This window comes from Mercenaria mercenaria, chromosome 2, assembly GCF_021730395.1.
Source record: "Mercenaria mercenaria strain notata chromosome 2, MADL_Memer_1, whole genome shotgun sequence".
NCBI lineage: Eukaryota > Metazoa > Mollusca > Bivalvia > Venerida > Veneridae > Mercenaria > Mercenaria mercenaria.
Window position 1 is genome coordinate 31,588,138 of NC_069362.1, and position 16,768 is coordinate 31,604,905.

At 35.0% G+C, this 16,768-nt stretch overlaps 2 protein-coding genes across 3 annotated transcripts in view; both read right to left on the reverse strand.

Annotated features, from left to right (window-relative positions):
- The window catches only part of LOC123563638 (tubulin polymerization-promoting protein family member 2-like), a 132,556-nt gene that overhangs the window by 19,067 nt on the left and 96,721 nt on the right, over nucleotides 1-16,768 (reverse strand). The gene's annotated exons all lie outside the window — the stretch shown is intronic.
- LOC128553008 (tubulin polymerization-promoting protein family member 2-like) overlaps nucleotides 7,581-16,768 on the reverse strand; it is a 39,715-nt gene continuing 30,527 nt past the window's right edge. Inside the window, exons 3-4 of the mRNA XM_053534114.1 lie at nucleotides 15,877-16,030; nucleotides 7,581-8,604 (exon numbers count right to left, since the gene is read on the reverse strand). Of these exons, the coding sequence (XP_053390089.1) occupies nucleotides 8,467-8,604; nucleotides 15,877-16,030 (292 nt within the window). The 3' untranslated portion in view covers nucleotides 7,581-8,466. The remainder of the gene's footprint in view (nucleotides 8,605-15,876; nucleotides 16,031-16,768) is intronic.

Genomic DNA, 16,768 nt, shown 5'->3' on the forward strand with positions numbered 1-16,768 from the left:
TGTTACTACCGATTATCGATTTTCTATAATTAGCCTAATAAACATGTGATCAGATTTGCGCTTCTTTGAAAGGGAAACGAGGCAATGATGGCGAAAATTCGGCAATTTCCGTAGATCACTAGGTCTGCATTAATATAACTTCTTGATAGCTATGATGCAAATTTAAGTTTATACTGATATTTTAAAAGTTGTTACAACTTGCTGGAAAAGCTATGGGAGGTACAAACTGGTATTTGTCTAAGGCCCGCAAATGTTCGGAAACCTTCGGAAGTACACGATTTCGATCTGTCTTTTCCGTGAGAATTCCGTTTCTATTTTTAGCCATGGTATATTGCTTTCAGAAGTTATCGTTCTTTATCAAACACCCGCATATTTCGGGTGTAATATAGGTGGCGCTGCGGTCGGAAAACAGGTTTCCCCAAGCTGTCAGTTTGCAGGTATTAAAAAAGTTAGAAATTGTCAGACTGGATTCCCAGGCTAATATTGACTATGCATTCGAAGGTAACGATGTATGTTAACCTTTGTGACAAATAAGATGTTTGGTATGCTTAAAAAGCCACTCTTCCATCCTCGGGTTTAGAAATTAAATATGTAATCCGCGGAGCGCGTTCAGTCAGAGAGTCGCCTCAATTAGGAAAGAATAATTTTAACGTCAGAGGTTATTTCTAAGGTCACGGAGTTTGATTGGCCAGCTTGTAATTACAACAGCTTACTAGGTCAGTTGCTCAGTTAAGTGTGACTTACCAATTCAAAGTGTTCCTTCACAATGAAATAAAATATTTTTGTGTATGTACTTTGTAATCTTAGTAAATTATGATTAAAGGTGGTTAATCGGATTTTGGTCAACTAATGCATTTGTTCAAAACTTATCCATCTGATCATTTACATTTATTTATGTTCACCGAGTTATTAATACACATACGTAACATTATTCTGCTGATCATTAATCTGCCTGTTATCATGTATATGTTGTGATTAAGGAATGATATCATCATAGATGTCGTCGTATTTGATAATTGGCGGTTCTAATGTTGTTCTCATGTGTACACGATTTCCCTCGAGTTTCCTTGCCTCTAAAGTGATAATTTCATATGATCTGGGAGCGGAGTGCTTGTTTTGCACTAAAGCTGGTTCCCATGTTTTACCTTTCCAATACCGCACAGTGTCATTGTCATTTAACTTTTTCAGCGGTCTCACCTTCCTATCATAATAAAACTTTTGCTGTTGTTGACAGGCAAATAATTGCTCTTTACCTTTTAAGGTACACTTGGTTCAAGTAAACTTGATTTCATGGGAATTTTATCTCTTATGCGCTTATCAAATAACAACTGAGCTGTAGAATATTCACAACCTGAGATTAGAGTGTTTCTATATTCCAGTAAAGCAATGCTCTCATTTAGTCCACTTTCATGAGCTTTTTTAACAGCCTTTTCACAATTTGCACGGTGCGTTCTGCTAATCCATTACTTTGACCATGAGTAGGACTTGTTTTTTTGAAACAGTATATTTTTGCAAACGATCTAACTTCCCGACTATTAATCGGCATGTTGTCAGCAATCATCTCTTTCGGTATCCCATGAACTGCAAATATCGCTAAAAAGTGTGATTGTACAGTCTTTGATATTTTTTCATTCAGCTTTCTAATTTCCACAAATCTACTGTAGTAGTCTACACATAGCACATAGTCAGCATTTCTGTATGTGAAAATGTCAACCACAACTCTCTGCCATGGCCTGTTTGGTATGTCATATTGTTTAAGAGGTTCCCTTTGATTTCGTATCTTGTGTCTATTACACACTGCACACTTTGAACAAACCATTTCAATCTCATATTTCATTTTCGGCCAGTTCATTGATTCTTTTGCGCGAGCCTTTGTTTTCGATATTCCAAGGTGACTTTCATGCAGGAGTGATAACATTTCGTTTTTCATAGAAGAAGGAATGATCACTCTGTCATCTAGGAATAGAATACCATTTATGTCATGAACTGATGTCCTAAGGTTCCAGAATGGCTTTACGGCTTCATGTAAATGTTTCATGTGATGAGGCCAGCCATCGTTCATGGTTCTCTTAAGTAACTGCAGTTTTTCATCCATTTCAGTAGCAGCCCGAATTTTCATCATTTGTTCATCATCAAAAGGGCGGGTTTTTTTATCACTTCATGCACGTTGTAATTCATTTCATCGTCAGTTTCAGATGATGCGCAATCTTTCTTCGGAAAATAGGCACGTGACAAAGTGTCTGATATATACATATATCTTCTTGGAACATATTTCAGTTAATATCATATTTCTGTAACTGAAGTAGCATTCTTTGAAGACGGGGTGGACAGCTATTCAATGATTTCTGCATTTTACTCTCCATCGGTTTATGGTCTGACTGGACATGCATGTACAGCCTTTTTCCATAAATAAAAGCATGAAACTTGGCACATGCATATTATACTGCCAATAATTCCTTCTCGATCATGGGATAACGTTTCTCAGCATTGGTCAATGACCTAGACGCGTAGGCTACAGGATGTCCATCTTGAAGAAGGCACGCACCTAGCCCATTTTATGACGAATCTGCTTGTAATGTCACATCTTTATTCACATCGTAGAAATTAAGCACTGGTTCTGACGTAAGCATATTTTTTATTGTTTCACGCACTTGCTTCTGTTCATGTTCCCACATGAATTTACTGTTTTTGCACAACAGCATCCTTAGCGATGCTGTAATCTCTGACATGTTGGGAATATTATGTTGCTATAAAATTCGCCATCCCTAGAAATCTCCGAACTCCAGATTTGTCTTCGGATGCCGGCATTTCCATTATAGCTCTGTTTTGACAACAAGTCAAATAAAGCCTCTGTGCTTATTTCTCTCAGTTGTTTTTACTACACTCTGCGGCCCTACACAACTCAAGAACACGTTTGTGGTCAGGCTCTTCTTCACTTAGCAACTTTTTACGTAAATGTCCGTCGTTAATTCCAAACATTAAACGAGCTCTTATCATCAAGTCATTTTGCCCTTCAAACGAACAGTTTTTGGCTTTTGCTCTCAGCTCATTTAGAGATTCATCGATCGATTTGTCCCCTTGTGATAAATTCCAAAATTTGTAACGTTCAATAAAGAATTTTTTCTTGGTTTACAATAGTCACGGAATTTGTTTAGCACAACTTTGATTTTGTCCTTGTCATCTGGATTATCATGGGTGAAATTATTAAATGTCTCCAGTCCTTCGTCTCCAATACAGGTTAATAACACAGTGGCTTGGATTTTTTCACCTTTTTCGTTTTTTTCCGGTGGATAATAAATAATTTTGAATTCTTTGTTCTCAAAGTTTAAAGTGTTCAGCCAAATTCGATCCTCCTGACAACTGGAACGGTGTTGGTGGTTTAAATTCCATTGTTCTTTAGTCCAGAAGAATAAATTTTTTATATATATTCCATAAGAATTATATGTTTTCCTGCGACAACACGTAATATTAACAAGAGCACCGCCTTGCGGGTGCTGACGCTCATCTGATTTTTTTTGTATAATAGAAATATTGTCCTACCCATGATTTTCTAAGTCTAAAAAGGGCCATCACTCTTGCAAAAAGCAGGATAGAGTTATGTTTCTTGATGTACAGTGTCCACTTATGATGGTGAAAAACTGTTGCAAGTTTTAAAGCAATAGCTTTGATAGTTTATGAGAAAAGTTGACTTAAACATAATATTCAACCAAGAAAATGATTTTTCTAAGTCCAAAAGGGGCAATAATTATTGCAAAAAGCAGGATGGAGTTATGTTGCTTGCTGTACAGGGTCAGCTTATGATGGTGAACAAGAGTTGCAAGTTTTAAAGCAATAGCTTTGATAGTTTAAGAGAAAAAGTTGACCTAAACATAAAACTTAACCAAGAAATCTGATATTTTCTAAGTCCAAAAGGGGCCATAAATCTTGCAAAAAGCAGGATGGAGTTATGTTTCTTGCTGTACAGGGTCAGCTTATGATGGTGAACAAGTGTTGCAAGTTTTAAAGGAATAACTTTGATAGTTTAGGATAAAAGCTGACCGAAACATAAAACTTAACCAAGAAAACTGATTTTCTAAGTCCAAAAGGGGCAATAATTCTTGCAAAAAGCAAGATGGAGTTATGTTTCTTGATGTACAGGGTCTGCTTATGATGGTGAACAAGTATTCCAAGTTTCAAAGCAAAAGCTTTGATAGTTTAGGAGAAAAGTTGACCTAAACATAAAACTTAACCAAGAAATCTGATATTTTCTAAGTACAAAAGGGGCCATAAATCTTGCAAAAAGCAAGATGGAGTTATGTTTCTTGCTATACAGGGTCAGCTTATGATGGTGAACAAGTATTCCAAGTTTCAAAGCAATAGCTTTGATAGTTTAGGAGAAAAGCTGACCTAAACATAAAACTAAACCAGGCAACGCCGACGCAGACGCCGACGCCGACAACAGCTCAAGTGATGACAATAACTCATCATTTTTTTTCAAAAAATCAGATGAGCTAATAATAGTGGGCGTTTAATCAGTCAATAAATAAGTCACTCAGCTAGTTTTTATGTTTAATATTTTAAGCAGGCTATCATACTATATAAGACTCATAGAGATTACAGCAAGAGCTACACTACTATTATCAAAGCAGCACACTGTAAAACATACCACATGGTAGATAAGCAGGCGGAGTTAACACATTATATGACACATATTCTGGTCGCCCAAACAAATATAGCGTTATTTTAGCATAAGTATAAATTAAATAAACATATTTTGCTTAAGGAATAATATGAATATAAGCACTACAGATTTTGCCAAAATTAAATAGGAATGCAAGTTTATTATATTATTATTACCTCCCTTTGTCTATATCGGATGCGCAAACACGATAGATTAAAAACAGGTGAATTTAGAAGCTATATGCTGTTTTAAAACTTGTCTTCTGTTTCAGGTTGTTGAAATAGCCTAATATTTATCAAATGCAAATGTGAAAGTAGAAATTAAATTGAAATCAAAAGAAATAGTCCACTTTTAGATACTTTTACATTAAAGGGAGGTAATTACAGAACTTCATAGAAAGGAATGAAATACACATTTCTAATTCAAAAGAACTCTATGTAATGGGTCGTTATGTTCTTTAAATAAATCTCTAATAGAATACACATGTATATGAATAATGAAAAATGTCAATACATGTAAAGCACAAACACCATCAGTAAAATACATGCAATATACATATACGTGTATCATCATCACCGTATAATGACATATAAATTACTTGAAAAAAAAAACATTTAAATTAATGTTGAATAGCGATCTACAACCTAAATATGAAAAACAAAAAAGAAAACTATACAAGGTTTAATCAGAAAATTCATTTATATTTATAATAACTTGAATGTTAAATGCCCAGCGATAATACCAATAATGGCCATTAATAATGCTTATTAATAATGCGAATCCATAATATCCATTTATAATGCACATCAATAATGTCCATCAATAATGTTCATTAATAATGCCCATCAATAATGCCCATCAATAATGTCCATCAGTAATGCCCATCATTAATACTCATCAATAATGTCCATCAATAATGCCCATCAATAATGTCCAGTAATAAGGCCCATCAATAATGTCCATTAATAATGCCCGTCAATAATGTCCATCAATAATGCCCATCAATAATGTCCGTCAATAATGTCCATCAATAATGTCTGTTAATAATGTCCGTCAATAATGTCCATCAATAATGTCCATCAATAATGCCCATCAATAATACCCATCAATAATGTCCATCAATAATGCCCATCAATCATGCCCATCAATCATGCCCATCAATAATGTCCATCAATAATGCCCATCAATCATGCCCTTCAATCATGCCCATCAATAATGTCCATCACTAATGTCCATCAATCATGCCCATCAATAATGTCCATCAATAATGTCCATCAATAATGCCCATCAATAATTTCCAGCAATAATGCCTATCAATAATGTCCATCAATAAGGTCCATCATAGATAACAATTATGCCCATCAATAATGTCCATCGATAATATCAATATTGCCCATCAATAATGCCTATCAATAATGTCCGTCAATAATGCCCATCAATAATGTCCATCAATAATGCCCATCAAGCATATCAATAATGCCTATCAATAATGTCAATCAATATTATTAGTAGTGCCAATTAATAATGCCCATTAACAATATTCAATGATACTGTAATGTTCATTAACCATATCAATAATGCCCTTAAAAATATCAATAATGCCCATCACAGGGTGGACACCAAAAATCTGAAGTAAATTTCCCTGATAATTCCCTGAATTTTCCCTGACAGGATAGTCAGTTTCCCTGATACTTTGTTCAGCGTAGCAACAATTGTGAATATAAATAATGTAGTAATATTATGGCCTCCATCCTCCCCTTCTAGCCATACTTTCTCCACCAATAAACTTGTTTATTTTACATCTATTTTATATACATATGAAATTATATTTATTTATTATATTTTGAAAATGTACTCATTATTTATTTTATTTTCAGAATCCTGTTTGAATAATCAATTATATAGGTAATTTAAGATCTCAATGAGCAACTTCAGTATGAGTAGTAAGCATGGTAAGTAACAACTCAAAACAGCTCAAAAAAGAAAACTACAATACTTCAGCAGCAATGACTTACATTTCGTATACATGTACATACCATTATTTATTTTGTAACTTGTTGTGATACTAATTCCAGTGTCTTTTATTGCCTATAACATTGATTATTCAAATTAACAGTGTGATTACAGCTTTAATCAGTTATCATGTTTTAGTGTAAATGAACTGAGCCTGATATTTAACATTCTCCTTTACAATGCCACAAAGACACTACAATCTTCATAATCTTCATAATCATACTGCATATTAAAGCAGAAGGTTACAAATAAGCCTTTAAGTATTACAAATATAGAACTTTCTAAACATTATCAATGTTCTACATCACAAACATTCTAGCAATTCAGGTTTCTAACAAGCCAACTCACAAAACTACCAGTAACTGCAATTTTCACTTTGAATTTAAAACACTATTAATGTTAGTACAACTATGTAAATCAAAACAGGATGTTACATATACACATAAACAATCCAGCACTTTAGTTACTAATATGAGGCAGTGGGAAATAACTTTTCCTGCAGTTTTAACTTTTAACTTAAAAAGAAAAATATTAAATCTAGACAAATAGTCTTCAAAAATTGACATTAAAGTTTCCTCAAAAATAAATTAGTCACTAAATTAGCATACAACTGTTAACACCTCCTTGCATTCATAACAACAATTCATCTTTCTGGTAAACTGAGTTTAAAACTCAAGTCATGACATGGGACCCCAGCATAATGACTTTGTGGCCAGTATGGATTAAAAAAGCCTGTACTCTGATCAGGAACCATCCTGTTCATTTTCATTTTATAGACCTATGGCTGTTACAGTTAATGTGCACAAACAAACAACATGGATCCTGATCAGACTACACAAAATGTACAGGCAAGTCTTGATTCCATTACTGGTTTCAAAGCCAAAGAGTTTTCTCATGAAGTTCATGAAGTTGCTAATCTTACGGTTTTTAAAAATACATTTCATAACTATGCTATTCAAGACCAATGCTAATGTTTGTTAATAACTAGCAAAAGTCTAACAAGCAACTTCTATCAATACACAGGTGCTTCTAATTCACGATTCAAATGTTGGTATACATTTTGTTAATGTCAGTAATGTACTGACAATTCATTTTAGTCTTTAGTTGTGTAACAACTTCTGCTTGCTTTCAAAGTACAATGTACAATGTATTAGTATTTGAGCTCTGGGGCAATGGTTGCTCAATTCCATTTTAACTTCTCTCCATTTTAGAAACAAAAACATATCTCTTATAGTTGATGAATAACAGTTTTAGAATCATCAAACAGTGAGTGTATTTGCTAAGTATAGTATTCTGTATTACGGTATATAAAATAAATGTAACTATTATGAAAAGAAACCACCAGTAGCCATGACATAATTATACAATTTTTTATTTCAATTTTTGAAAAATTCCCTGATAATTCCCTGATATTTTCAAAATTTTCAAATTCCCTGAATTTTCCATGGAGGGAATTTTTTTAAGCCTTTTTCCCTGTTTTCCCTGTTTTCCAGAGTCGGTGGCCACCCTGCATCAGTAGTGTCCATAAATAATATCAATAATTTCCATCAATTTAATCAATTAATACCTTTAATAATGTCCATCAATAATGAACTATTTTGTTGTACACATTTCGAATGGCATAAAAGAAAGTTTGTAGAGTTTTGTTTTCAATTTTAAACACCAGTGTATGTTCTGAAACAGACATGGTATCCTGCTGTGGTATGTCTATATACACATTTTTCGTCCAATAAGTGAATTTTAGATGAAGTCAAACAAAACATCATTAGAAGTTACAATAACGGACAGTTTTATTAATAAGAGCCTTTGTCCTTATATTGTCCGGCGTAACCTTTATTTTTAGGAAGGTATTTTCGCCCTTTTACTTCTTTGCCTTTCCCCACTTCGTCAAAACTTTCCTTTTTGTTTCCCGTGCCTGTCGTCATTTTTTTCTGAAAATATTGGCAAAGAAGTCAATTCTAACATGACCATTATAAAATATAAGAAAAAGAATAAATGATATCGATAACAAGTGAAAAATGCCTCATTCAGCAATCTCGTTATTCATTTTAGCCATGCCGTCGGTCGTCGAAGTTTCCTGCAAATAATGGTAAAGTAGTTTAGTCAAAAATTGACTTTACATAAACAAAGCAATCAACGATTCTGATAACGAATTTAAAAATGACTCAATAATCATCGCATATGAAACTACACGAAATCTTCCACGCAAAAATTATGACTATTTTTATAAAAATATGGAAAAACAAAAATCAAAGTACCCATTTTATGAAGTATACAAAATACGGAAATATCTGATCTATAATGATTTCTTTGGCTCTATCGTAAAAAACTTGCTGTGGTAAGCAGCATGGGTGGGTTTATTGGAGCGTTGAAAAAGAGTCGTTATCTTTTCATCAATTAACAACCGATCATAACATTTATTATAAGTATGAGTCCCCTAAGGAGTTCATAACTGAGATTTAGTTACCATGGCACGGACTTTCGAACAACTATCGGAGAGTTTCTAAACAATTTAAAGCTGTCTATGGTATCAAAATTCAGAACAAATAAATGCTCCGTAAACAGATGTTATTTGATGCTAATCTTTTTTCTGATGTTTGAAATCCTGTACGATGAATTATCGTAAATATTTATTTAGATAAACGGGTTATTAACATACCATTATCTAGATAGATATACCGGCAAGACTTGAATTCATATCATATAATGCTGATCGATAGTTTGGCACATCCACTATTTAAGTAATTTTCAAGTGCTAAAATTACATTTGTAATTCAATATTTCTCGAAATGTTAGAATGTATGTTAGAACGTCATATTATAACCAAAGACATAAAAAGTCTGCACATTCAGACAAAGACTCAAGAGAAGACGCTATATCAGACATGTCTGTACAAAAGGACATTTTCAGATCTTCTGAAATCGAATCCGATAAAGACGATGATGTCTATAACCTCTACGTACACTCTGGATAACGATCCTTGGCTGGACGTTTTAGACGAAGCGTTTATAAAGAGTCAGCTGCAGTCTGAAGACGAGTGATTAAGCTTATGGAGGAAAATACTGAGCTCAGTCAAAGTGGCGCTAGAGTAGATGCTTTTAAGGTTATGAAAAATGCTTTCAAAAAAGGAAATGACCTGGTTCGATGCCATGAAAAAATCCTATATTTAAAGCTTTAAGAAACACAATACATCAACTCATTGCAAACGGAAAGCTATCAAACAGATTAAGCTTTAAAGTACGCCATCCGTGAGCGGATATTTCTGTTGGACAATAACGACATTCATCAGTTGAAAAATTGAAAAAAAGACCATGACCTTGAATAAAGGAATATTCTATGTGAGAGTGTTACGACACTAAACAGATATATTCAGAGTTGATACGGAACGCGAGTGTTTCGAGACTCAAACTATTTGATAGCATTAATAAATGTGGGACCACGGGCTAGAAGCCACTTAGTTCAAACAATAAGTTGAAGACAAAACTACGAATTCATGGCCATCTATCGCTTTATTAGGTCGAGATGACTCTGCATTTGAAAACAAAAGGCAGCACATCAGAATGCTAGCTTCATGTTGAATCAACGGCGGAGAAACAAGAGCTGTCGTAGGACAGCAACGCTCGACTATTCGACAGCCTTGTCAACTGAATGAATATAAAAGTCGATAAAGGGGTATAATTTTGTAAAAAGGTTAAATTGAGTTATGAGACCTGTCCAGTGTAAATTAGTTTATCACAGTGAATACGTTTGTGAAGTTTCAATCCATTCGCATAAGTAGTTAATGAGATACCAGCTTACATACAAAAACTTAACAAAATCATGACGCCGAAGCACGGATGAGTCCAGTAGCTCTACATATTCTTTGAAAAGTCGAGCTAAAACGGAATTTCGTAATTCGATATCATTCACTATTACCAAGTGTGCCAAGGGGTCATGCACGTATCAAACTAGATGGCGGAGATAACGGACATGGCAGTAACTGGGGAAGACTTGTAAATTCATGGTCGTTTAATGTAATGAGGGTGATACCTATTATGTTTTTTTATGTTCTATGATCTGTTACACTTCTAAACTCGCATTGACAGATCGTATTTATTTGCCACAACTTATTTGACATCAGTCGTCTGCAGTTTTATGTAAACTTAAAAAATAAAACTGTTTGTGAATGAATTTTAGAGACAAAATAAAAGTACATAAAGTTTTTGGTATATATGTGACTTTTCTCTCCCAGTCATCTTTTCCATTTATGCAGGTTTTACCTATCAGTGCGCTGGTGATAGAAGTAGTCTTTTGTTATAAACAGAATGCGAAAATACGGAAATGAAAACTGTATGGATATAGTACCAATTTAAACCCTTTTTTCCCTGCAAGCTTCCGAGGGTCTTCTTTTAGCCTATGAGTGCACCCTCCCAGCCTCTGAATGCCTCCTCCAGACCTCTTAGAACCTCCTCTGAGTCTCTGAGGACCTCCTCCAAGCCTTTTAGTGCCTCCTCCAAGTCTCTGAGTGTTTTTCGTGCGTGCATTCGCATGCACAAAATTAAGTACAAAATTATATATGAAATTATGGCGCGTTAATTTATGGGTTGTTAGATTATTTGTTACACTGCTCACGGGATATACGATGTCGAGGAAATCCATATCAGGCGAGAGCGAAGTATATTAACAAAGCTTCTTACAGTGCAGACTGGAATCAAGCAATCATCAGCTTATCATTTGTTAGGTCATCATGTTTTGTTTATAGTTGATTAACACCAGCCATAAATTGCACAATGAACTGTATTTTCACTGAATCACAAAACACAAAAGCTCATTTACACAGGTTATGAATTGGTGTTTAGTCTTTTATTATAAAGATATGGAGAAATGCAAGAAATTTGAAGAAGGCGAGATAAATTTCAATAATCGCATTTACCCACTGCAACGAAGATATTTTTATGTATTTATATACAATGTTTTGCGCATACTTCTAATATACTTGTTTAAATCCTTTGTAAGACAACCGATTTTATTTTTATTTTCATATTCATCTCAAACTTGAATAGCCTTGGATACAGACTGGTAATTACAACAGAACGGTGTTAGTTTTTGTAAGGTTGTCCAAAAACATGTATAGTTTACAAAAAGTATGACAAAACTCGCAAGACCTGTTAAAGAAAGTTGTATTAAAAAGATTACGAAAGGCAATAGTATTTGAAACTCGGACAGCTTTCAAATGGTATGAACTGTTTCAAACATAAGAAATAGGATTAACAACTGTTTTAAATATAGATACAACTGCAGTTTGATAACAATAATAAAATATAAAATTCTTTGCCATTAGTTTTTCCACATCAATTTGTTGCATTTGATGCAAATTTGCCATCTACACCTTACGCTATTTTTGAGGATCAAGAAATGCATGCGTTTCAGATCTGAAATCATTTACAAATTGCATTTTGCATGTGATAAATTTACAGGTACACAAGTACTACCTTTCGAGCCTTTTGTATTGTTCGTACTAAAAAAGGAGGTACAACACAAAGGCAAAAACTACTTAGTAAGTTATCTCACTGCTTTAATTCAATTTAATGCCTCTTTCTAAATTATTAAAGGGTCAGCTACCAGAATCAAAGTAGTCTGACAGCTTTCGTAGATTAATGAAAACGGAGATTATTGCCTTTAAATCTATTGTCATCTATGAAATCGTCATGCAAATCATTGTCAGGTACTTGTATATTTTAATCACTTAGGCATTGATACACCAATTTATGTTCATTTGCCACAAGGTTATAACTCGAAAGTATTAAAATATCATGCATAGTTTTGTACTCATGGAATATGATTTTTTAAACTCGTGTCATAATTCTGGTTCACCTTGGTTAATAAAATAATTAATTGACTGTTCCGCCACGTGTGAGACTTTTGATATGACAAACTGAACAATCACCAGTTAAACATAAGAAACATGGGTAAAGGGAAAATTTTAAATCCCTGTACAACTGCCCTATTCCAATGTTCTAAATTTTGACGCGAATATTTTAAGAAAATTGTCTGAAACCTGATCGTAATAAGGTGTCAATAGTCCGCGTCAAAGCAAGCTCGACTGATTAGTATTAACACATGAGTTCTGAAAGGAGCAGGAAACACCGCAGCTTTAAAATTAAGTTGAGTTTTTGTTTACCTTGCTTTTTGTGTCATCGGTAAACATGAAAGCTCACCTATCGCATTTGACCCAAAAAGACTCTTTCTAAATGAATTGTTTACATTTTAGGAATAGGTCAATTGTGCACTTGGATAAGTTCTATGTATCATATATGTTTCGACTGTTACTAGCCATTACAAGAACGCAGCCCCAAATAACCGAATCCCCGCCACAGTATGCGTACAGATATATACATGATTAGCATATACACAAATGTACACAGAAAAAGTAAATCATATACACAGCGATGATAAAACGTACAAATAATGTAACACTGAGGGGCACAGCCTTGGAACGGTCAGTGGCAAAAGCACTGCTGGTGAGTGCACCAAACCTTACATTTAGTACCCACCGTGTTCCAAGTTGCTAAGGACTTAGAATCCTTAGAGTCATCCCTACCACGTGAATCCCTTACATATGTAATGGTAAAAGAAGGAATGGCTTGTGAAACACTGAAGTGTTCTTGTAGAATTATATATAAAAACAAAGCTCCCCAAAGCAGGACAGTAAACACCCGTAGCTCAAGATCAAAGGTAGAGGAAGTACAATTTAAATATTTTTTCTTGTATGTGTGTGTAGGAAGGAAGATGTAATGTGACCATGGATGGTGTGGTTGTAGGGGGTTTATGCTGCAGTGGTGTTGGAATACTAAGGTCCAAGAAAGTGAATGACGGGGTAGGGTTAAGGAGTTAATATGCGTGGGGATGGGGTTGGAGGTGAGAAATGTGGATTGCTGTACTAATCAAATCTCATCATCACCAACCAACTTTATTCCAAGTTTTAAGTCAATACCGTGAACAGTTTTGAAAATGTGCTCCAGATACAAAATACAAAGGAGAGCTTTGACCTCGATTTTTACCTTGACCTACCGACCGACCAAGGTCAGGTGCTCTGCACAGCGTGTCATTGTCGCCTGCCTACATGCCAAGTTCAAAGTCAATACCTTGAATGGTTATCAAATTATGCTCTGGACACAAAATATGATCAACCGATTTGACCCTTCAACCTAATTCATGCGCTCGAAGCCTACGGCACAAAAATATAAACATGCCTTTTTTTGGAGGGGGTGGAGGGGGTGAGTGGGGTCAGGGGATAAGGAAAGGGGAGTAATGTGGATTGCTGCACTCCTCCAATCATCTCATCGACATCCACCTGTAGTCTAAGTTTATAATAAGTTGTGCTCTGAAACAAAATACAAAGGACAGATTTGAACTTAATTTGAAACCTTAACATTTGACTTAATGTTATGTGCATGTCATTCCCCTTCAGGCTTTATTTTGTTGTTATTTTGTATTGATGACCCATTGTTTACTGTAAAGCCTGACCTAGTTTTGAGACATCATGTATGTCAATAAGTTATTTTTAATCTATGGCGTTTCAGAATGTTCTTTTTGGTTTGGTTTAAAGCCGCACCGACACAATTGTAAGTAGTTTTGTGACTTTCCAGCTTTAATAGTGGATGAAGACCACAGGTCACCCTCTGTCTATTATTTAATCACGGGCGGGCAACCAGGTACTACCACCGACCTTCCATAAAGCCAGCTGGATAGCTTCCTCACATGAAGAATTCAACGCCCTGAGTAAGACTCGGGCACACATCGGTGAGAGGCAAGCGATTTTAAGTCAGCGACCTTAACCACTTGGCCCAGAGGCCCTTCCAGAATGTTATATAAACAGGATGTTACCATTATTTTAAAGTCCTGATTATACTGTTTTTTTTTCTAGAATCTTCCTTTTGATTCTAATGATACATGAATGTTCTGGAACCTTCTATTATGCTTTGAAAATGGAGAATCTAAAGTAAGATCTTATTGAAAAACGTTCCTATATTTCTTAATAGCAAACTATTACCAGTTTGGACATTTAACATTTGATGGATATACATTAATATTGTGCACTTTAAAAGTCTATTTTTTGAAGAGAGGATTTTTATTATTTGGATATATTAAATTCCGTTTGGACTGTTGTGAAATACTTGGAATTAATACGTATCAGATTTCAATTTGACCAGAACAGGATTTGGACTATTCTTGCATATTAGAACTGGACGAGTTAATATATTCAAGGTATCTAAATTGTTCCTTTTCTAAATAAATTTATTATTGTTTATAGTTTCTGGTTTGTTTTAATGTTGCCTTAAGTATTTTAAGTAACAGGCGATTGTTACCCTTGATGTAATACAACAGACACAGTTCATGCGCTATGCACATTGTCTGATCGTGCTTCTACCTATATGCCAAGTTTTAAGTCGATACCTAAAATGGTTATCAAGTTATGCTCTAGACACAAAATATGATATTGTTGTGACCTTGACCTCTGACCTACATACCTAGTTTATGCAATCTGCACATCGCTTTATATGCCAAGTTTAAAGTTAATACCTTGAAGGGATAAAGTTATGCTCCAGACACGAACTGTGAGGGTCAAGTTTAACCCTTGAGCTCCATGTGTGACCTTGTCCGTTGAGCTACTGACCTGATTTATGTGCTCTGCGCTTTTTCCCCATCGTTCTCTACCACTATGCAAAGTTAAAGTAAATACCTTGAATGGTTGCTGAGTTATGCTCCGGACACAAAATATGACAAACAGATGAACGGACGGTCAGACAGACGGATGTACGCTTGCACGAGCCATATTATATCACGTTTGTTGTTTTCAAAACGGCCAAATAAAAATGCCTAAAGAACCATAAATACATGCCTTTACAGAAAATGAAGTATCAAGAGAAACATCATTCAAGGCACCAAGATCCCTGTTATAAATGGGTGTTCCATGACTTAATGTACTGTAGACTATAGTATATACCATTTTCCTTGTCTTTGAAGTGAATGCTGATACTTTCAAACTTGTTGCCACAGGTTTTTCAGTCTCTGTAATGAACAAAAACATGACAAACGTGTCGCTAACTAGTTTTTACAAAAAAGCTTTCCTTTCGGAGATTAGTCCAGAGTGGCAGCAAGACCATTAGAAGGCTCCAAAATATGTATTTAATAAAGGATTATCAATATCGCAAAAATGATACCTTCTTTTCTGTTTTCGGTCCGTTACAATCAAAAATTTTTTCAATGATCATCTTCACTTCTTCATCCACAGAGTTTTTATCATATTTCGCCCATGCCTTGCCTAATTCAAGTACGAGCGCTCTGACTGTACCCTTGTTCAACGGCAAGTTTTCTCTGAAATTATAAGAAACAACTGTTAGGAAGTCTTACCTATCTCGTGATGATATATCGTTTTCTTACCGAGTAACATTCGGTAAATACGCACGTGAAAAAATTGATATCCATTCAAGAAATAAATGACCTTAAGATGGACTTTGGTATTATACATTAGTTGAAAGTTGTAAAAAAATATTGCATAAGATCCGACATAAGACATTGATTTTCACAGCTTCATTCAAATGTTTGTCCTTATAGCCCAGTATACATGTATGGAATACAGACTGGTCTTACATCGCAAACTGGATATATATAAGGTCAACGTGGCCCAGTGTTTAAGGCGTTCGCCTCGGAATTGTGAGGTCGAAGGTTCGAGCCCCATGGGGAGCGTTTGTCCGGGGGATGTATGTCATGGGACTCGTTCCGAAAAGGCCGGTTCGTGAGCCGCGAAATAGTTAAATGATTAGTTACCGACTTCTATCCGCCTGGCGCCTGGCATAGTGGTAGGAGTTGGGAGGTAATTGGTACGCACAATAAAGGTGTCTCATAAGCCAAATTGGCTGGCCCTTTCAATGGGGGTCACACTATAATAAACAAGACCTTTACCTTTACATTTTATAAGGAGTCATGTAATAAAACCTATTATTACATGACTTCGTATAAAAAATTTGCTGGTTAAGTCAGGTCAAAACTTGAAGAACAAGCTTACGAAAATGTTTGTCTGATTTCATGTAATAACTCATTCGGACTTCGGAC